The sequence below is a fragment of the Wolffia australiana genome, chromosome 4 (assembly GCF_029677425.1).
Source record: "Wolffia australiana isolate 7733 chromosome 4, ASM2967742v1".
NCBI classification, from domain to species: domain Eukaryota; kingdom Viridiplantae; phylum Streptophyta; class Magnoliopsida; order Alismatales; family Araceae; genus Wolffia; species Wolffia australiana.
This window is the reverse complement of record NC_135838.1, coordinates 19,148,913-19,170,900: the sequence shown is the minus strand read 5'-3', so window position 1 is coordinate 19,170,900 and position 21,988 is coordinate 19,148,913. Positions and strand designations below refer to the sequence as shown.

The 21,988-nt window shown below is 41.2% G+C and overlaps 2 protein-coding genes across 6 annotated transcripts; both read right to left on the bottom strand.

The window, feature by feature from the left end:
• Nucleotides 1-6,855: 6,855 nt before the first annotated feature.
• LOC144702244 (Pentatricopeptide repeat (PPR) superfamily protein) lies at nt 6,856-10,837 on the bottom strand. Of its 4 annotated transcripts, none has more exons than XR_013581213.1 (5): nt 10,561-10,837; nt 10,265-10,360; nt 10,104-10,183; nt 7,374-10,043; nt 6,856-7,297 (listed from the first exon to the last, which is right to left on the bottom strand). XR_013581213.1 is itself a non-coding variant. In XM_078574211.1 (5 exons), exons 4-5 carry the CDS (start codon nt 9,960-9,962, stop codon nt 7,850-7,852), a joined length of 1,917 nt encoding a protein of 638 aa, XP_078430337.1. In that variant the 5' UTR covers nt 9,963-10,043; nt 10,104-10,183; nt 10,265-10,360; nt 10,561-10,837; the 3' UTR covers nt 7,719-7,849. The 4 variants fall into 4 exon arrangements, 3 of the variants coding, with proteins under 3 accessions (XP_078430335.1, XP_078430336.1, XP_078430337.1); XM_078574211.1 differs by lacking the exon at nt 6,856-7,297 and having other exon boundaries at nt 7,719-7,854; nt 8,051-10,043; XM_078574209.1 differs by having other exon boundaries at nt 6,856-10,043.
• A 145-nt stretch (nt 10,838-10,982) lies between these two features.
• On the bottom strand, nt 10,983-12,486 carry LOC144702245 (uncharacterized). Of its 2 annotated transcripts, XM_078574213.1 has the most exons (5): nt 12,265-12,486; nt 11,884-12,031; nt 11,642-11,712; nt 11,347-11,550; nt 10,983-11,246 (listed from the first exon to the last, which is right to left on the bottom strand). In XM_078574213.1, exons 1-5 carry the CDS (start codon nt 12,484-12,486, stop codon nt 11,193-11,195), a joined length of 699 nt encoding a protein of 232 aa, XP_078430339.1. In that variant the 3' UTR covers nt 10,983-11,192. The 2 variants fall into 2 exon arrangements, with proteins under 2 accessions (XP_078430339.1, XP_078430338.1); XM_078574212.1 differs by having other exon boundaries at nt 10,983-11,550.
• Nucleotides 12,487-21,988: the final 9,502 nt, after the last annotated feature.

Sequence of the window (21,988 nt, the reverse complement as noted above, 5' to 3'; positions counted from 1 at the left end):
TCCTCCTCCTTCTTCTCCTTCTTAATTTCCTTCTTCTTCTTCTTCTTTTTCCTCTTCTTCTTCTTCTTCTTCTTCTTCTTCGGACGGGCGGCGGCGGCGGCCGGAGACGGGCGGCGGCAGCGGCCGGAGACGGGCGGTGTCGGCAGCCGGAGAGGCAGCGTTAGCGGCGGCGGCCGAGAGCGGCGTCGGCGGCCGGAGACGGCCGGCGGCGGGGGACGGAGACGGGCGGCGGCGGGGGACGGCAACGGGCGGCGGCGGCGGTGGACGGAGACGGGCGGCGGCATCGGCGGACGGAGACGAACAGCGTCGGCGGCGGCCGGAGACGTGGATGACATCGTGGAGTCCACCTGGCTGCCACGGTGGAAGCCACGTCAGCAGTTGACCGTCGCTGACAAAAAAAAAGACGCCACTTGGCGTCTTCTTATTGGTTCGTGCTATTTTTTGAACAAGCATGAAAGTTCATGCTGCCCGACTGACAAAAACAAAAGTTCATGTTCTTTCATAGTATTTGCCCTAATATTATATAGGGTTAATAGCACGGTACATCCCAAAACCATGTCCAAAGTCTGCGAGTTAACCTTAGCTTTTTTTTGGCACGGTATATCCCAAACTCACTAAGTCGTCCGCAATATATCCCGGTGATGATGTGGAGTCCATCGTGGCTGCCAGGTGGATCTCCGCCCAGATTTTTACCTGGCGGAACCCACCTGGCCGCCACGCTGGATTCCACGTCATCACCGTGATATGTCTACCTGCCAAGAGAACGAGAGAGAGAGAGAGTTCTAGAGAGAAGGAGAGAGAGAGAGGTTCTAGAGAGAAGGAGAGAGAGAGGTTCTAGAGAGAGAAAAAGAGGTGTTCTAGAGAGAGAGGCGTTGTTCTCTAGAACACCTCTCTTTCTCTCTCTAAAACACCTCTCTTTCTCTCTCTATAACACCTCTCTTTCTCTCTCTATAACACCTCTCTTTCTCTCTCTAGAAAGAGAGAGAAAAGGAGAGAGAGGTTCTAGAGAGAGAAAGAGAGGTGTTCTAGAGAGATAAAGAGAGGTGTTCTAGAGAGCAATGCCTCTCTCTCTAGAACACCTCTCTTTCTCTCTCTAGAACCTCTCTCTCCTTCTCTCTCTAGCACGCCTCTCTCTCTCTCTATAGAATGCCTCTCTCTCTTATCAGAAAACCCTTGGCAGGTTCTAGAGAGAGAAAGAGAGGTGTTCTAGAGAGAGAAGGAGAGAGAGGTTCTAGAGAGAGAAAGAGAGGTGTTCTAGAGAACAATGCTTCTCTCTCTAGAACACCTCTCTTTCTCTCTCTAGAACCTCTCTCTCCTTCTCTCTCTCTCTAGCATGCCTCTCTCTCCCTCTCTCTCTCTCTCTCTCTAGAATGCCTCTCTCTCTCTCTTTAAGTTAAACCCTTGGCAGGTAGACATATCACTGTGATGACGTGGAATCCAGCGTGGCGGCCAGGTGGGTTCCGCCAGGTAAAAATCTGGCCGGAGATCCACCTGGCAGCCACGATGGACTCCACGTCATCACCGAGATATATCGCAGACGACTTAGTGAGTTTGGGATATACCGTGCCAAAAAAAAAGCTAAGGTTAACTCGCAGACTTTGGACATGGTTTTGGGATGTACCGTGCTATTAACCCTATGATATATGTTTAGTTAAATATAATATATTTCCTCATCCATACGTCCGCCGTCAGTATTTCTTTTCTGTGATAGAGTGACGAGAGAATTGTGACAATGATGAAATATGGAAGGCAATAAACTGAAGAAATGAAATGGTATGGGTGGATGATTGAACAGAAGTCCGTTTAGTCTGGTTCCCTCTGTTAGAAAATGTCAATGGTCATTCGTCCAACAAGCCTGCATCCCATGCCCCATCTGGTCTCTACTCGGGGAGGAATTTTCTGCTGAGGTGCACCACTGCAATCCCAGTTAGAATCCCATCATACAACTAGAAAATTCCTCATATATCATTGTCTCACATCACATTGTCATGTCATCGAGACAACATCATCGACTGTCACAAAAGGGAACCTTATCAAACAAAAAAAATTTATTTTATGCTTTAGTCTGTCTTTTAACACCCAAGGGTAAGACAAATTCTTTTCTGATTCTCTCTCTACCTCAATCTCTTGTTCTTTCTCTTTTCTCTCCTACAAGAAATCTCTCAATCTCTTGTTCTCTCTCTCTCTCTCTCTCTTACAATAAATCTCTCAATCTCTTCTCCTTTCTCTCTCACACACATATTATACCTCATAATCTATTGTTCTTTCTCTCTCTTTCTCACAATGTCTCTCTTGGTCTCTCATTCTTTCTATCTATCATGATATCTCTCTTGGTCTATTGTTCTTTTTCTATCTCTCTCTCACGATATCCCTCTCGGTCTCTTGTTCTCTCTCTCTCTCTCTCTGTTTCTCTCTCTATCTCTCTATTTCTCTCTCTATATCTCTCTATATCTCTCTATATCTCTCTATCTATCCCTCTATCTCTCTCTATCTATCTCTCTATCTCTCTCTCTCTATCTCTTGCTCGCTCTCTCTCACTCTCTCTCTCCCATGCTCGCTCTCTCTCACTCTCTCTCTCCCATGCTCGCTCTCTCTCACTCTCCCTCTCCCATGCTCGCTCACTCTCTCTCTCTCTCTCTCACACACACACTGTCACTTTCTCACTCTATCTCTCACGCACTCTCTCTTTTTCACTCTCTCTCACATGCACTCTCTCTCTTTTTCACTCTCTGTCACACGCACTCTCTCTCTCGCACACACACACTCTCTCTCTCTCTTTTTTACTCTCTCTCACACGCACTCTCTCCCTCTATTTCCCCCTCTCTCTCACCCACTTTCTCTCTCTTAATCTCCCATTCTCTCTCTTAGTCTCTCATTCTCTCATCATGATCTCTCTCTCTCTCTCAATCTCTCTTAATCTCTTGTTCTCTCTCTATCTATCTATCACTCTCTCACTCTTCATCTCTCACTTTGTATATCTCAATCTCCCTCTCTTAGTCTCTCTCTCTCAATCTCTGCCTGAGAGGGACTCTCGCTCTCATATGCTCTCTCTCTGTCCCCAACTTCTTACTCGCACAGACCTTCACTACCGTCACTACAGCTAGACCTATCGTTGCTTGTGTATACATGAGCAGAGGTTCTTTTCCTTTAAAATTGTCAGTTCTGTCATCAGGACTTAATGTTTTGTTACGTCTGTTGTTTGGACCCCTTGTCTTCCGTCATCACAGTTGAGATTTGTGGCTTCAATCAACAAATCCAGAATTGATTCACAGAAAAATACTGCATTGAAAATGGATGTTCAAACAGGAAAACATTAACGATCATATCATCTATACGAAGAACAACTTCTATAATCACTTGGTTCTTGTGTTGAGTTTCTTCAAGCTGTTCAGATGCACCACCTCTAGATGTATCCATGCAATCTTTAGAATGGTGGATCTCCCCTTCACTCCTTGGAATTGAGCCGCAAGAAATCATAAAGGATTTTCTCACCATTTACTCTTACTAGAAGCAACACTAAAGAAGGAAGAGCAAGAGAAAAAAGGGGGGCACTCAACAAATGATTGTGTGGGTTTCAAATGATGGTGCCTCTTCTATTTAAACCATTAGAGAACTTTTGCAGAAAAGTCCTTGAGAAAATTTCACAAAGATCACCATCTCAAGGAATAATATTTCGCTGCCTTCGCCAAAGACTTCATCACACTATCTTCCTTGAGCTTTCTCATCTTATATTGAGGGTAAAAAATCTAATCTTGATCATTTAATCTTCGTCATGAACTTGATGCTGCACTGGGGCTAATATGGTCTGGAATTCCAAAAATAGGAACTCGTTGGTCACAGTCAAATGCATATTTGAAGGATAAATATCTTTGTATTATGATATCATCATAAGCCACTTGGTCAATGCATGTATTCAAGGGATTCATTATAAATATCCAACGATAATAAAATACTGAATTAATTTTAATCCAATAATCTTAAAGGATACATGATAGTGTGAGTTTCGTACACACCAATAATATCAATTGATGCCATCATCATCGATCAACTCATCATGGCTTCGCTCGCTGTGATGATCTATGAGAGCCAACTTTTATGAACAAATGGCGTAAAATCTTATGTGCAGGGTGGGATGGACTAATCAAGATATTCGATAAGTCATACATCCACGAGTGTTCATTGGCAATAAGAAATCAATACATTAACCTCACGATACAAATTTTGAGCATTTCAAATTCTATGCAGTATGAAAAGAAACCAACTTTAACATTAGAACTAAGGACACCAAAACTTACCCTAGTGAATCTATTTTTTAGGTAAAATTTAAGTGTAAATACATGGGACTTAAGGAAACGTAACAATAAATGATGAATGCAGGCTGGCAGGTACACCTATTTCCCGAGATCAAAGTTTGGGTAGTGAAGGTAGATTCTACATTTCAACCCATCATACAACATTGTGGAATATTTATATGCCATCTATAGGAATATTTTTTGCATGTTCAATAAAGATATAAAATTTCCAATTGTACAATGTACATGTCCAAGAAAATATATTTGGATAAAGATAAAGATATTCAACTCTATGATCCCTGCTTTTTTGTTTCTTTGTTGGTCTCAATGAGTTGGTTTAAATTCCGTGGATGTCAGCTTTTGTTGGGTTCTAGAGCTTTATTCAGATGAAACAAAAAATGACTCATGAAGTGAAAGACTGCGAATGAAATAATAATGACACTCTAAAACATAAGATCAAATCACATGCATTTGTATGATCTTTGATTTCTTATATCATTGATTTAGACAGGTTGAGCTATGCGTGTGTTTAGCCTCTAGATGTAACCACTCAATGCTCGAGACATTTAATCTGCTTTGAATGGATAAATCTCCATTCTTGATCTATCTTTGTTGGTACGCCATTCCAATGACATCGAAGTGCAAACAAACTTAGGGGAGAAGGAAGAAGGTGAGGCACCTGAAAAATTGTAGCTTGGCTAAATCTCATTCAAGACCTTCTCTTATTTATACTTAACTAAATAATTTTTAGGAAACCCTAAATCTTAAATATATATCCTCGCGTCTAAAAGATCATTTGTGTAAGACCTTTAAGCTGGTTTACTAAACAACTATCTGATAACCTAAAATTATTTATTTATGACAATATATAGGTTAATTAATTATGAATTAATTAACCTAATTGATAGATTGAGTTTCCAACTGATGGAGTGGAAAGCTACACTATCACACGACTAAGTTCACAAGAGTTAAATGTATCGTTTAGCAGTGTGCTGACCTGGATCACATGCACGAAGTCAAGTAGCCTTCACCAGGGCCAAATTCTTTGAATATATCAAAATTAGAAGTAGTTGGATCAACCCTTGAGAGAGAACATTCTATAGTCTATTGCCTAGAGAATTTACAGAGTTATCTGTACTAGGCAATGCGCTATAGTGTCTTGGACAAATGGCAATTGACCTCATATCCGTGATGACAAGGAGGCACCATGTTTCTTTCAGGCCAATTCTCTTGACCTATAACTGGAGTGTCACCTCAAATACTGTTAACCCGTACCACTTGTGCGCCCACAAGACCCTGGCCTAAGGTACCTCCCAAGCTGAACCAGACAAGTCACCTTCGTGATGGCCCAAGAGGCACCATGTTCCATCTTGCCAAGGCCACCTTTGTCAGCCTTGCAACTAGAATGTCGATTATATCGCTCCTCTCCTGAAGCACTTGCACGCCCGTGGTTGATCCCGTCGTGGCACACAGTGCACCTACAGGTCTCCAGCAAAGGATGCACTCTAATGCCTTCTCTGGATCTAACACCTCATGTGCAACATTCAAAGGTTGTCGCACCAAGCATAGGGTCTCCCAACCCCTTGCCAACACCACCCCTGATCAGCTAATGCTTTGCACAAAGACCGGTATCTATTCTGCATAAATCGTAGCCCACGACCAGGACGAGCATCACTACCTGAATATTGTGCACAGGGCACACACGGCTTCTGCACATTGTCTGTTGTTGTGGATCATTCACCATTAAAGGTGAGGAGCAGGCACATGTGCCAATGCCACGCATGCAGCACTATGTTGGTCTCTGACAGGATCCTAAACCCTCCTAGGGGTAGTTTTGTCATTTAGCCCACAGAGGCATTTCAGTCATTTGCAATTATGTATTTCCCTTTAAATAGGGATGCCCTCCCTTTAGGAGGGCAGCCAAGAAAGAAGAAGAAGTTAGAAGAAGTGCTCTTGTCCTGCCCCTCTCCTCGTCTAGGTCTGGTCTCTCTCTCCCCTTCTACGATCCTCATCCTTGCGATCGTCTCTACTTCACCGCGTCTCCAGGCGGCTTGCCCCTGGCCGGTCCCTACCCCCTATGCTCGGCCTCCTCTCCTAACCTTCCCATTTCACCCCTCTACCCCAGGAATCTCCAGCCTAGCCTCGTCCTTTTCCCTTCCGATCCGAACCCAGATCAAGGTTCGTATCAGTCTCTCTAGCTACCAAGAGCGTGTGTAGCTCTTGCAGACCACTAGCAAGAAGCCATGTTCATCTCAGATGCCATGAGGAGCTTGCATAGATGGTGCCACTGTCAAGTGCAACACTGACAGTAGCACCATGGCTCCAAGTGTAGTGTCGGGGGCATCCCAACATTACCCATGGAAAATCCCACAGAATGTGGTTGGTCGAGAGATTCATTTCAAAGTCAATGAAGTTTCTTGAGAAGTAAATCTTGCCATATGATGGGAGAAGAAGCCACCATAAAAATAGAAGCGACAAGTTATTTCAAATGTGATACACAATTTTCTCCCATAAACTAATTAATGATTGATAAGTGGCCAGTCAAGAATACCAACACTCTTACTTGAAAGTTGGACCTACTACCAAAACATATTTCTCTAATTGAACATTATCCATGAATGCGAGGGCGAGAGAGCGAGAGAGACAGATATGAATTACAGATGCAGTGGAGGGAACAGAGAGCGAATGAGACAGACAAAAAAAGATGACAAAGAGGAAAGGGTAGAGAGAGGAAGATTGTGACAAGCAATTAGAAATCACCATTAGAGAGCTGTTTCACCCATAAATTAGGCTCTGAATTCTTACACTTTCCACAGTTCTAATCACAGGATTCTGTAGAACAAGCTGACTACTATAATGACGCTTTTTTGCTCCAAAAATCAAGGGAAATAAAATCAAATAATCATTTTTTTGCCCTCGCATTTCCCATGGCCACTAGATCTCAGGGACTGTATGACTGAAGCTATGGACAGATGACAACCAAGGGTTTTCCCAAAACTTTACACCTGCGCAATTATGCATTTCCTCGGTATTATAGAGGCAAAACAATAATAATCAAAGATCTCCAAGTCAAAGTCAAACCTCCATCTTCGTCTTTTGACGTTCCGTCCATCAGAGTAATATAAGTAGGTATCTTCCATCCATCAGAGTAATGGAAGCAACCAACGCTCAAGTCAAAATCACGAGCTGGTCCCCCGTTTTATGTGAGCGCCTTACAATCTACTCGTTTCATGTGATACTCGTCTGAATCTAGCGAGGTCTTTTTGTCATTCTTTTCTGACGCTTTATAAATCCGTCCATCAAAGTAATATAAGTCGATGTTTTTATTGAAATTCCCTTCTGAATCACTTCGTCTAAAACAGATTTTGCCTCCTTGAAGTGACCAGCGTGACATAGCTTGGACATCTGTTCCTCGTAAGCTTCAGACTCGCTAAGCACTGAAACTTCCTCTTGACTTTCATTTCGAAAATTTTCAGGAATTTTATCCAACCCAAGATCAGTTAGCACTTTCTGCAGCCCCGGAAAGCAAGAGGTCTCTGGCCGTTTTCCTGCTCCAATCATCCTGCAAACAAGTGTATATGCTTCTTGAGATCTTCCCGCATGAGAGAGCGCAAATAAAATTGCACTATAACTGTAAGTATCAGGTTCTAATTTCTTGAGATCCATATCTGTAAGAAGTTTCATCGCCTCATCGATTCTTCCTTCTTTGCAGAGTCCACTGATCAATGTATTATAAGACACAATATCAACCGCTTTACCTTTGGATACCCACGAGGCGAAAAGCTTCAGGGCTTTATCCACCTTACCATTACTACAAAGGCCATGCAAAAGAATATTACAGGTGATAATGTCAGGTTTAAATGAATGCTCAAGCATCTCATTGTAAAACTGAAATGCCTTTTCAATGTCCTCCTTGCAGTATGCATGAATAAGGGTATTGTATGTGGTTTCATCTGGCACCAATCCTCTGCCCAAGAGCTCATTCAACTTATTCTCTGCCACTTTAATCTTCCCATGGCTGCAAAGCCCACTGATTATTGAATTGTAAGTTGAAACGCTGGGTCGAATTTTTCTGCTCAGCATCTCATTCCATATCCTCATTGCCTTGTCCATGCCATCCGTTTTAAAGTATGCGGTCATTACAATACCATAGCTCACTTCATCAGGAATAAGGCCTCTTTTCGGGGGACCTTTGATCAGCTTATGGGCTTCCTCTATTTTCTTCTCTTTGCACAGGTTGTGTACGACACAATTCAGAGTAAACGTGTCCAGCTTCAGACTTCTTCCCACCATTTCATTCATCAATCCGAAGGCCTCGCCAGTTTTCCCTGCTTTACAGAATCCATTTATCATCGTGTTATAAGTTACAACGTCCGGAGATACATTCTCCTCTTCCATCGTTCTCATAGCCCCAAGGGCTTCCTCCATCTTTCCTTCCTTACATAGACCTTTGACCATGATATTATAAGTCACCGCACTCTTGGCCACACCCTTTTCAGCCATCTCCTTCAAAAACTGGAAAGCCTCTGAACTGCTTCTAAATTCGAAACAAGCGTTGATCAAAGTGTTATAAGTGACGGTGTCAGGAAAAATCAAGCGCTTCTCCATATCATCTCTCAATTCCATTGCCTCCTCCAGCCGGCCTTCCTTGCATAATCCCCCAATTAGCATGTTAAATGTCTGTACATCAGGCTGAAGCTTGCTCTTTCCCATCAATTCTATCGTCTGAGACGCCTCCTTTAGCCAACCCAAACGGCAGTAAGTGGAGACCAGGATATTGTAAGTGCTTCTATCAGGAGTCAAACCCTTGCCCTTCATCTCCTGGAGTAGATTTCTAATCTCTTTTAGCATGCCCTTGTCTCCGTAAGCATCCAAGATGGTATTATACGTCACATTATCAGGGGCCAGACCCAAATTTTCCATCTGGGGAATGAGATCAAGAGCTTCCCTGAACATCGATCTTGAGCAGAACCCGGAGATGAGAATATTGAACGTGACGGCCGTCGGCGACAGACCCAAGCTGATCATGTCCCGATACAGCTCAAGGGACAGGCAAGGAGGGTAAGAGGATCGAACAAGGGAAGTAAGTAGCATATTAGAAGTGAAGATATTGGGGCGATACCGGCGGCGTTTCATGGCCTTGAAGATCTGGAGAGCTTCATTGGGACGCCGGAGATGAACGTAGGCGCCGATGGAGGTGTCCATCATGGCTTTGGTCATGCGAGGGAAGCGCCCAGCAGGGTGGAGAAGGTAGCGGTGGAGATGGAGGGAGGGATCCGAGCGGATGAAGGAAACAAGAAGCGATTTTGCATCAGCGAACTTGTTGAAACGGAAGAGGACGGGAAGGAGGGTGATGAAGGAAGGGAGGAGAGCGGCAGCGAGATCGGTGGGTTCATTTAGGAAGTTAGATTCTAGGCGAGAGGACCACCAATCGTAGAAGGAGACGAGGGGCGTTGGTGTTGAGAAGGAAGGCGACTCAGCGGCGGCCTTGAGAATGGAGGGCACGAGGGTGGGTGCGAGGCGAGGAAGGAAAGGAGCGAGGGTTTGGTGTAGAGCCGGCGATGAGGAGTCGTGGGTGGACAGAATGCTGGCAACGGTGCAGATGAGTTCAGAGGATGAGGGCTCTTCCTCTTCGGGATGAAACGGTGGCGGCTCCGGCGGAGTCTCCATCCAAGGCGGAGTTGGACAAGTATGAACAACACTGAAACGCACCAGTATAGGTTCTGGCAGATGGCTCCCAGGTCAGCCCTCCTGCACAGTTCTAGTTCGTCAACATTTGGATTCTGGTTTTATGATAATAGAATTATTTACCAAGATTTATCACGGTGCACATAAGTTGCAATCGTTCAAGCAACCAGTAGATGAACGCCTTCAGGAATTACCCGTCGAATCTGCGGTAAAAAGAGTATTATCGGTATCGAGCTCATGAAAGGCGATGGATTTGGATTAGGATTCACGGCGGAAAAACTCACCAGCTCTACGGTCATCTGAATCTCATGAACAGCCGCTACTTTCGGTTGATCGCTAGGTTTCGATGTATCAATGGACATAATTTACCGTCTGCCCTCCTGCATAGTACTATTTCGTCAGCATTTAAATATTTACCGAAATGTATCAGACTGTACATCAATTGCAGTCGTTCATGAAACCAATAGAAACCTTCGCGAAATCGAGCACGTGAATAGGCGATGGATTAAGATTAGGCTTTAATTATTTCTCCGACAAATCTACGGTAAACAATCTTAGGATTGACGGCGGAAAAACTCACTGATAATCAGAATCGCGTGAACAGCCGGTACTTCCGGTTAATCGCTAGGTTTCGATGCCTGAATGGACACAAACTACCGGACGGCTACCGTTCGGAGGAGAGAAAAGAGAAGGATCAAGAGAATCGTGAGAGATTCGACTCCGGAGCTCGCAGCGTTGAAGACGATGCAGAATCTCTTCTCCTGAAGCGCCCATAGAGTGGAAGCGCAGAATCTCAAGCAGCCGATCGACTCCATTAGCAGCCCCATTCTCACTCCGACCTCGCCGAGAGAGACGGAGAAGTAAAGCAAACTCGAAGTTGAACTGGCGTTAAGAACAGAAGGAACTTTACACAAAAGTCCCCAAAGAAAACGACTTTCAAAAAGGCCCCAGATATTCCCGAATATAGCCAACATTTATGTAACTAATTTCGGAGAGAGGGGATGTTACTAAAAAATACTTGAGAAAACGTGAAGTTTCAAATAGGTGTGAGATGCTGGAAATATTGCGTAACTGGTTTCCGTATTTTAGAGACGTGGACCGCATTTTGAGCGCTCCTCGAGCTATGAGAATGCCGCGGGAGGAATTCACGAGAAGAAGCTGTGTTCTACAAGGGATCCGCGTCCTTCACAAGGTCAGTCTAGATCGATCATGTCAGGATTTGCTCTTGCTCGTCGGCGCTGTCGTCTTTTCCCTTCCGATTCGAGCCTGAAATCATGAAAAAAGGTAATCAGTACTGAAATCACCGACGGAAAGAAGTTTCGATTTGTTTTAGCCGCTGAGGATTGCTACGAAATTGAATGAAAACCTGCATTTCGCGAGCGATCGATGGAAGCCATTTCTCCCCCCTTTGCTTTTTTAGTTCAGCTATTCTTTCCTCCTCGAGGAGACTGGCCGCCTTCCTCGCTGCATCTCTGGCTTCAGATTTTGCCAACGCCCGATCGCGTGCGCAAACGGCAGAAGATATTATGACATCGCCGTCGATAGAGACGGATCGAACGCGGCGTTTAAACTGTGGCCTCACTCATCATCGAGAAATTCGACTGTGAGAGATGAATCATGGCATCGAATGACTAACATCATGGGTTCATTTAAAGGCAAACCTTCTTCGATTTCTCATCAACTTCCTCGCTGGGAATTATCCGCGGTCTCTGACGGCTTGGTAGGTGTCGATCTGGTACAAAAAACCTCTCCTTTTCAGGTATTTTCCGAGTTAACACTCATGAACAACTGGACATCACATTTCATCCGCAATTTTTTTGATTTTTCTTTTTATCTGTACTACTTTTATGCACAAATTCTGCTGCGAACATCAAAATTCATAAGATCCCAGAAAATTTCATACCATTGGGATCACACACGATACCCCTGGAGGATTTGGAGAACAGTCTAACGCCGCCATCAATCATCTCATGACTTTCTCTTTCGTCCGGTTTGTTTTCACTCACCATCTCCAGTCTCGTGTCTAGAATCTCATCAATTAGCTTCTGGGCCTGTTATGGATGACCAAAAAAACACAAAAAAATCAGAAAAAACAATAATTTCATAAATCCAAAGAATTCCCACTAAATCACCGAAAAAGTACTTCTTTTGAGTGAGCATGAAGTGATATAATCACCTAGAACCATGAAAAATCTCACATTGTCAAAGAACTAGGGTTTTATTCATCACCGGTTTCTTGTTTTTTTTTTCTTTTTCTGCGATGGGTGGGAGAAGGAAGGCTAACCCTGAGTTGGTAGAGCTTCGGAGCGCGGGACTCTGCCTTGGTTGACGTCTGGGGTTCGTCGTCCGGACCCGGATTCCCCTCGCCAGCGGCAGAAGCGCGCGTTGGAGAGATTGTATCAGAGGAAGAGGAGCGGACGTTGACGGTGGCGACGGAATTAATCGCCGCCCTCCAATCGGCGTCGCCGTCCTCTTCTCCGCTGCTGCCTGTGCCCTCTTCACTCATCGCTCTCGCCCTTCTTCACCTTGCAAAGTGGCCCAGAAAGAACAAGTACTGGTACCTTGGGTTTATCAGGACGAAGCAGTCGTATCAGTCTCTGAAGGGGGTTTATCAGGATGCGTCATCCTGTCCCAAGATGAGGGCAAAGAGTAAGTAGCAATTATAGTTCGGGATCGTCCCGGACATGGACGATGGACGGGATAGGACAAAGATCGTCAGTTGGGCGGCGTCAGTTGGCGCATGTAAAAAGCAAGGACTTTAATGCAAAATGTCAAGGAATTGATTAAGTGATGCAACGTGGCAAGAACTCAACCGTCGGAAGCGAATCCGAAGGAGTTTCGTCCATCTCTTACCGTCCATCGTCTGAGACCTTCGGGCGGGACAGTTTTTTCGTCTGTCGATAGGAAAACCGTCCCGTTTGTTCGTCTCGGGATGAATTTTCATCCCGGCTTTCGTTTAATCTACGGGACGATTTTTTCATCCTGGGACGAAAAAAAACTGTCCCATCCGCGTCCCTGCACTATAGTAGCAATTGTGAATTCAGTCTGCTTGTAATAAACATGGTCCTTGTTCATCTGTGGCAGCTATCAGAAGGCCTTGAAGATCCCTCACCCAAGGAAGAGATTGTCCCCAGGGAATTTCTGTGACCTCACCAAGTTATTTTGGTTCTTCTGGACTTCATAATTGAAGCCCAGGAATGTTCAGCTTCTAGCTCTCTGTCATGAGAATGCAGAAGGAAAGGGAATCATTAAATAAATGTTCATCAAGATTGGGAAAGAAAATTGGATGAATCATCCAACGTTAGATTGAAAATAGCATCAGAACCTGATGCCAGATCACACAGATGATGCAACAAAAGAGAAATGTCTTTTTTTTGCAGTGTTAGAGTCATAATTCTTGAACCCTACGAGGCATGTGAGGAAACCCTAGTTGAAGACTTGCGAGTTTATAATAAAACAGAAAACTGGGGTGAAAATATTTATACAAAGTCCCTTACCAAAGGGTAATCAAGGCTTGATTTCCTAGGGAGCAAGTAATGATATAACACATTTCAGTTGAAATGATATCTTTTATAGTTTTTAGATGTTTTAAAGAATTAAATAGAAAAATAATCAAATGTTATTAATTACATTTAAAATACTTAATCTGAATTTATAAAACATTTTTTTATGAGTCTTTTGAAGAATTATATAAATGATAAATGAAGAAAAAATGACACCTAGATGTGGATGGGGGTATTAGAAAGTTTAGGAGCAATACTATCCACTGGAACAATACCCTTACAAAAGGGTGAGAAAATCAGTATGGAAAAACAGAAGATCATGCTAACGACATTATCACATGCCCAACATGCTGAGTGGTGCCTTCCCTTCACAACTTGATAAACTCAAAAATGGGTTATTAATTATTTCGTTGTTGGCTTTTGAGTTTAATCAGTAAAATATTCAAAAAACCTTTCCTTGCTGAAATATATCCAGCTAGTGCTGAGTAAGAATTATCTCCACATGGAACATTTATTAGGGATTTAACACTCTTTAACGGATGATTAAACAGATGAAATGGAATATGTATAAAATACAAGATAGTAGGAAAATAAAACGTATCAAGTGGGAAGTTAACATCTAAGATTTATTGATATATTATAAATATTGATATAAAAGACAGGGGATATGAGATAGTGATGTGGGATAGAGAGTGAGAAATAGGAATATGAATGATGAGGTAAAATCACAATGACGTGATAAGAAGATGGATAGACAAACAGAGGTGGATGGATATGAATATTTATGTAGGTGCTATTAGGACAGGATGATGAGGCAAAAAAAAAGATGATATAAGGAGTAACGAAATTGATTGTAAGTAATGTGATTGGATAATGAGATAGATTTAACCTAACAATGCGGATGATGATGAGACAATGTAAGGCAATGCAACTTGCCCCAGATCATTACGTTTGGCTGCAGATGCAGGTACTCATCCTCAAGCACCAAAGAAACTATGGTACAACACTTGATGGTCTCACTCTCTATCAATTGTCTACATGTGTAGGAAGAAAGTTCAAACATCAATTTTACAGATATCAGCATCTCCTGTTATACATCTGAGGGCATAAATGAAAGGAGGGGAAAAGAAAAAGCTGCCCTCAAAATTTCAGCTCAATTGGCCTTCTAAATCAATAGATATCAGTGTTTGAATTTGAGGAAATCATGGCAGTTTATTTCGCTTAAAATATCTTCATCACTACCGCCTCTAGGTCATGCCTAAGGTTTTTCTTATATACCTTTTTTTAAAAATTTTCATGTGATTGGTTGTGATGCTCTGTGTCATCCTAAATTGGGGGCTCAGAGAGTACAACATGTCTTGTAAAAAATAAGAGGAAAAATAACAGATTTAAATTATATTAAATGTGTGATGTGGGTACCCATCATCTCGTGCCCCATCCACACATTTTTTTTCTCAGCCAGATGACACAAGTCCATGTCATTGTGACGTTAAAAAATTATGTGCCAATAATTATCACATTTAAGACTTTGATAGGACAAGGCATTTTACAAGATTCCACGTTAATGCATTTTTAATTGTAAACCAATGATGTGATAACACCTATCATGTTGCCTATTTGACTTTTAAATCATTGAATGAAAATAATCAATGGACTTTAAAGAAATACCACATCATCATATGTTGGTCATTGTAATCACCTTTATATAATTTTAATTCAGCCTTTCATTCTTTTGGCCTACGTCATCTCCTCAACGAAAAATTAAAAGGCATCAGCTCATGATTGGCCATTAGGGCATCATGATTTGCATTGCTCAGTGGCATCTTTTCACCAATGCTTAGCTATGTTAATCATTGGAAACCATGTGATTGGTCACCATTTGATCAAAACTGAATGATGATGAGTGGTAGGTTGGACAAATAAGGCAAAAAATCCATAAATAATTCCTAGAAAAACATAATACATTATTTATATTCCAAATTTATTGTAGTAACCTAATAATTTTGGTTATCACACTTCGAGAGTAAATAATTAAATCTTGCTCCAATAATAGAACCACAAAATATGTATATTTCACCAATAATAGTTGGTAGCATAATTCATGACTAAAAATGAAAATTAAGAAAAATTCATTTAAACAGAGGTGCTCCAATGCTCTAAGCCCTTGGAATTGGCTAGTTGAAATTCAAAGGCTTGGATGAATTTATTTGTACCCTCACATCCACCCCCTTGATGATCCAGATCTAGAAAGTATCATTCAGGTCTGGATTTTAGTTGAATCCACAAAAACTTGCCTTTATTCAATCTTGATTGAGAATATTCTTGATTTGAGCTCTAAATTCTCATTTTAATGGTTTGCACCTCCTTAGCTATTCTAGGTCATGATCTGGGCTTCTCCCCCTAATGCTCATTGTGTCTTGTCATTTCTTTTCTCTTGTTTGGCTCCATTAAATACATATTAAATCCACTTGATTCATGGATCTTGAATAAAATGAAAATAAATACCAGAATTTATTGATCTGGCTTACACGATTCAAGTGGGTTTCACCTCATAAATCAATAAATGCATAAAATTAGGACTGATTAAATAATTCCTAACATTTTTACTCAAACCTTATCTGATCATAATTATACACAATTATAAATATTTATTAGATGTTATTTATGGAAATTTATGTGGCTCGAGAACCAATTACACATTTCAAATCTTGTTTAATATTCATTAATGTAATATGTTCATCATAATGTGTTTTTCATGCTTATAATTAAAGTCCATGACTACTTTTAATGACTATTTGAATTACGATGAAATCATAATACATCAATCGCTAGTCTTTAAAATGTGTTTAAAACATTCATATGTAAAGAATACTTGAGAATAACATCAAAATATCCATATATAATAAAACTATTTTGTCCCACTTATATGATGAGTATGACCGATCCCTTAGCCATTAGTGGGGAGACATTAAGGATAGATAATTAATCCACATGAATTCCTGAATCATATTATTCTTGTCGTCAAAAAAGTTGATTCATGTCAAGGTTGTGTAAGTGGTCCTTAGACCTGAGACATTAAAATGCCTTGTGGATGACCGGTTGTGTTTTAAATATAACCTATGAGTCTCTAATCAGGCTATTTCCAACCATCCTTACTCGAATGCAGAAACAAGTCTATGAAGGTGATTGTGTAGTTAAGATGAGATTTTTTTAATCTCAGTATTAGAGGAGATTGACTCGAGGAAAATGATGTAGTTAAATCCCGAGAAGGATAGTGGAAATATTAGAGATGTTGTTCTTCGATGGTTTCACCATGCATCAATACTTACTAGAATGTCCAATTAGGGTTATAAAATTAATCATACCCCAATTAGTTTTGGATTTTCACATGGATGAGGGATTATAGATACAAAATAAATGATAACAATGGAAAAGAGAGTTGACATACTCTTTTTTTCTAGAACATGAGGTGTAGCTTGGCACCCCATGGGCCAAAAACTTAACCTATATATTAGGTTAAATTGATCTTTGACTGATTAATATATATGCGATATAGATAATCAATAATGTTGACCCAGTGTAGGTTATTGGGCCATAAAGGTTATTTTATAGACTGATACATGAGCCCAGAAGGTCACACACACAAGTTTTTGAATGTTGGTGGATATACTCTTAAGTTTGACGACTTTATTACCTAAGGTTCTATGGTGATTCTCCTTTCACTTATTTTTTTTTCATCCTTCTCATGATCAATCCATACATTTCCGTCTATGCATATCCATTCATCTGAGCCAATCTAAGTCTATCTATCCACATTTAACCATCTCATCGAAAAGATTCATATGTGCAATCTCTCATTTTTTAATTTACCCATCATCAGTATCTATTTTTCTTGCTTAATTCAATTTTATAATTATTTAATACACATTAGTTATTGAAGTATAAAATATCTCACCATATTCTTGATTTATAAAATATATGCTCGCATCACCTAGTCACAGTTGAAAATGTGTTTAATCGCTAATATCTGTTCCCTATGGATTCAAAAACATGAAACAAATCTTATTTTTATAAAGTGATTACAATTTTATAAGTTTTTATTTATATTTTAATATAATCTATAATGTAATTAAAAATATTTAAACTATGATTTAATTTTGTGGGGCTTTTAATGAGATTTTATGCAAGGCATAATTTGTAAAAAAAATCATCTGTATATTGAGAAAGTATGTTAATATTTTTTAATGATTAATATTGATGAGATTTATATTTAGAGACATAAATTTATAAATAGATAAAAATGAAATGTAATAGAAATTTTGAAACATGTATGTCTACATCACATTCTTCTGTTTTATTTCAAATTTTTATATAATTTTTTACGAGTATAAGCAAATAGGACCATACATATATTATATTATTACTTAAATCTTTAATTATTTCCTAATTCAGACCGATGAACTATCTTACTTGGCACGCAGACCAATACTTAACACATAATAGAGTATATGGTTGTTTTTAACATTAGACATGTCTGAAGGCAACTAGAAGAACCATTTTGGTACAATGGTTAAGTTGTTATTAGAACCAATTATTTTTGAAATATGATTTCAATTTGTAGAAGTCTCCTCATATATGAATATCCATTGATGGGGGACCATCTCGCCAACAGCATAGAAATACGACAACAGCCTCGCCGAGCAGCTCGAGCTGACGCTCGCGACATGTTGTTCAAGTACTCCGTTTGATGACACATCAGCATGTGTTCATATTTTATCGTTTATTTTTTAATGTAATTTCCTCTCGAAGTGTGGATGGGCCTATTGTGTTTTGGGCCTTGTTCTTTATGAACGGTTTTATTTTTTTGTCATTTGAGAGGGCCACTCGTCAAGAGACGGTTCCCTCCCTTTATGGCAAATTGGGCATGCCTTCGACCCTATATAAAGGCCGGCATGCCCAAGAGGACCCTTAGAGAGAATTTGAAGTTGAAATTTGAAGTTGAGTTTTTTTTAGTTCTTTCTTACCACCAGTAGATAGATCGTTTAGTAGATTGTGGGATCGTGGCCTCCTCTCCACGTCGAGAATTATCGTGGATCGTTGCCCTCGCCCGCTTTTTGCCCTTGGATCGTTCTCCCCGTCAAGAACTTCCGTTCTTGATCTACTGTTCTTCAAGAAACGTCCAAACAGCCTTTCTCAGAGAATCCTGAATTTTGCGTTCGCTCCTTGCCGTCGTCGTGTATGTCACCGACTGATCATCGCCCGATGGAGCCGCCATCGATCTGCCATCCCACAGTTGCTCTCAACGACAGCCTTGCCGCCAATTCTTGGAGCCTCCTGCGCTAGAACGTCCAAGAACCCATCATTTCTATGGGTTTCCGTGCGCGCCTGCACCTGCTGCACGCTGGCGCCTTACTGTGCCGTGGCCTACCCCATGCACTCTCCCCCCACCACACGCGCCTGCATGTCGCACGCCCGCACCCTGCTCGCGTTAAAGTCCTGCCGTGTGCTGTCGGCAGTTGCACGCACGCTCTTGCCGCGCGTGTGCATCTGCGCCCGCTGCCCGCCGATGCCCTGCACAGCCACGCGCTTGCGCCCTCCCATGCCAAGCCCTGCCGTGCGTTGACCTATGCCGTGCGCCGCTCTCTGTCACACGCGCACCCACGCCTGCCACCCGTTGGTGCCCATCTGCACACGCACTCGGCCCGTGCTCTATGCCTAGTCCACGCAACATACCTTGTCGGTGCGCCTGCTCTTCGCTTGGAATCTGCCCTTACGATCCTACTGCGCCATTGATGGATATCGCACATCAGGTTCCACCGTCATCCCCGTCATTTGCAGCTCGGTTAATTCTTACAGTACTGTTGAATTGTGCTCTACGTCTCTGTGAGTTAGGATTTGTCCTCGACGAATAGAACACAGCTCGCCCTAGTGAGAGATATGACCTTTTCTTGTGGTAAATCACTAGTAGTTTACTGAGGAGGATTGGACGTCTATGGGTAATTAAACTTACCCTTCATCTTGTAGCATCGAATTTGTCCAAAGGGACATTGGGAGGTAGATTGTGCCTAATCAAACTCTGTTGATTTAATTGACCGCCAATTTTAATAGTTCTTTCTTCGTACTTGTCATTCAATATAAAAATTTACATCATATCAATTTGCATTGTCGCCCTGTGTTGTAATACGTGCCGCTCAATCCTGGTCGACTACGTATTACATCATCCATGCCTCCTAAAAGGATAACATCATCGGCCAATCACATTGACTACCATCACTGCCTTTTCCATACAAGCCCTCTATCTAACAAACATCCTATGTAGCCAGAGATGATGTAACAGAATGTTACATCTCCTAAGGGGATATTTGTGAACCCTTTTTTCTGGGAAAGATCTTATGGGTAAACATAAATAAATGAATTTTATTCATCTCAATATCTACCCAGAGTAGATAAAGTCTTAGAATACCAATATATGTTCTTGGAGTTAATTGTTTATGCTGATCCTCCTTATAAGGGGCTTGAGTAAGCATCTTGTATAGGATACAATAGGGAACAATTATCATGGGTTTTGTTTATTGTTGTATTATATGCTTTCATCTCTGTCTGGATCCCTAATACCATGAGACCAAACATATATGGAAACCTTTCCATAATCCTGGTGTTGAACCTATCCACGAGGAGTTGATGGCATGCCTTGGTTGAATTACAGACATGATCATGGAAGAGGAGACCATATTCATCAGCCTTCTACTGATGAATTTAAAAAGTTTACACCACATCATCTACTGATCAAGGACAATGATAAGTGGTCAAAAAATTAGGCTGTTAATGAATGCCCATGGTTTTGAGTTTAATCGTTAAATTTAGAAAGCCTTTACTCAATGAAAATATGGCTAGAATGCGATAAGGATCATATCCATAGCGAACAGTGATTAAGTACAGTTTATGAGGCAATTCAAGAGGTGAGACAGAATAAGCTAGTGAGATGAGGGAAATGGCAAGGTAAGAACGTGACAGATAATATTAATTGAGATATTAAGAATATTAATATGAGATATGGTATATGTAATAGTGATGTAAGAGGGAAAATGAGAAAGAGATTAGGATGATGGAGAGAAGAGATGATGACTGAATGAGAAAGCGAATACAGAGATGGGAAAGTTTGTATATGCAAATAAATGTAAATACTTATGTAACTCTAAGGATGGTGAGATGATGGAAGAAAATGATATGAAAGGTGCAAGAAGTGATGAAAATGATAAAAAAATAAAGGATGAGATGGATCTAACCTATATAGTGATGTTAAAGGCATGTAAGTCAAGGATATCAACCCTAGGTCCTCAGTCTCCAAGGAAATCAAAAACAGGCTTGATGTAACTCTCTAAAATGCATAATAATGTAGGAAGCAAGTCTAAAGAGTATGTTAACATCATTTAGAATATCATCTTAAGCATGAGTGGGCCTGGATGGAAAGCAGAGAGAAGTATGAGTTTGTCCTCAAAATATCAGCTCATTATTCTTTGTTGATCGTCATATATAAAAGTTTAAATTTGCTACAATTTGGGACATGTGTCTTATGTAATTAGTGCATTGACACTAGCAAGATGTTGGTGTCACAGCACAAAAAGATAATATATCATGATTGACACTATTAATGCATTGATGTGGCTGTGTTTTGTCTGTGCCACGTCAACATGTTTTCACTTTTGACCAATTAAATGGTACTGCTCACATGTGCAATATTTTTTTAATTTCAGGGAATTTATTCTAAAACAGATTTTCAAATTTATCTTTTTCCCATGTCACTCTATCTCAATCTTTGGAAGTGCATTTGTTGTAATTTCAATAGATCTTTTTTCTAATGGTCCACTAATCATTGGAAAAATACAGATTGCTTTTTTGCATTCTGTTGGGTTCTAGAGGCCTAGATCTGGATGAACATAACAGAACGGCATTGACAAAAACATTTAAACAAAGTACCTTTGCACGAATCTCATTCGTGATTTCTTCGATCCCGGAGCGAGACGAGTCGAGCTGCTCAAGTGTGCATCCTCTAGACGTATCCACGTGGTCCTTGGCGCGTCTGATCTCCTCCTTCTCGTTGACGAGCCCCGTTCATTCTCCGTCGACGTTGTTACCTCGTCCCAATCACATCAGGGATGGAGAGGGGGTGTGGGGAGAGTGGAGAAAAAGGGGAAAGGCCCCTGAACAATTCTGGGCTGGGTGAATTTTGTTCAGGGTCTTCCCCTGTTTATACTAAGTGGGTATTTTTCATAAAAACCCCCAAAACTTAAGTATATCTTCCAACGTCCAAAAGACCATTTGTGTGTGACCCTCTAGGCCCATGTATTAGTGTAGTTAATGACTCTAATGGCCCAATAACCTTTATTGGCCTTCCAAATTAATTAACTATATCATCATATAGATTAATTAACGTCGGATTGATTTAACCCAATCGATAGGTCGAGACTCCAACACGTGGGGTGCCAAGCTACACCTCGTGTCCTA

Bases quoted from the DNA above. Each gene is read 5' to 3' on its own strand.
- LOC144702245 (XM_078574212.1), bottom strand. From the start codon at position 12,486: ATGAGTGAAGAGGGCACAGGCAGCAGCGGAGAAGAGGACGGCGACGCC. The intron at 12,032-12,264 runs GTTAGCCTTCCT...CATCCATAACAG, and splicing joins CGAAGCTCTACCAACTCAGG to GCCCAGAAGCTAATTGATGA. The intron at 11,551-11,641 runs GTTTGCCTTTAA...GTGAGGCCACAG, and splicing joins TTGATGAGAAATCGAAGAAG to TTTAAACGCCGCGTTCGATC.
- LOC144702244 (XM_078574209.1), bottom strand. From the start codon at position 9,962: ATGGAGACTCCGCCGGAGCCGCCACCGTTTCATCCCGAAGAGGAAGAG.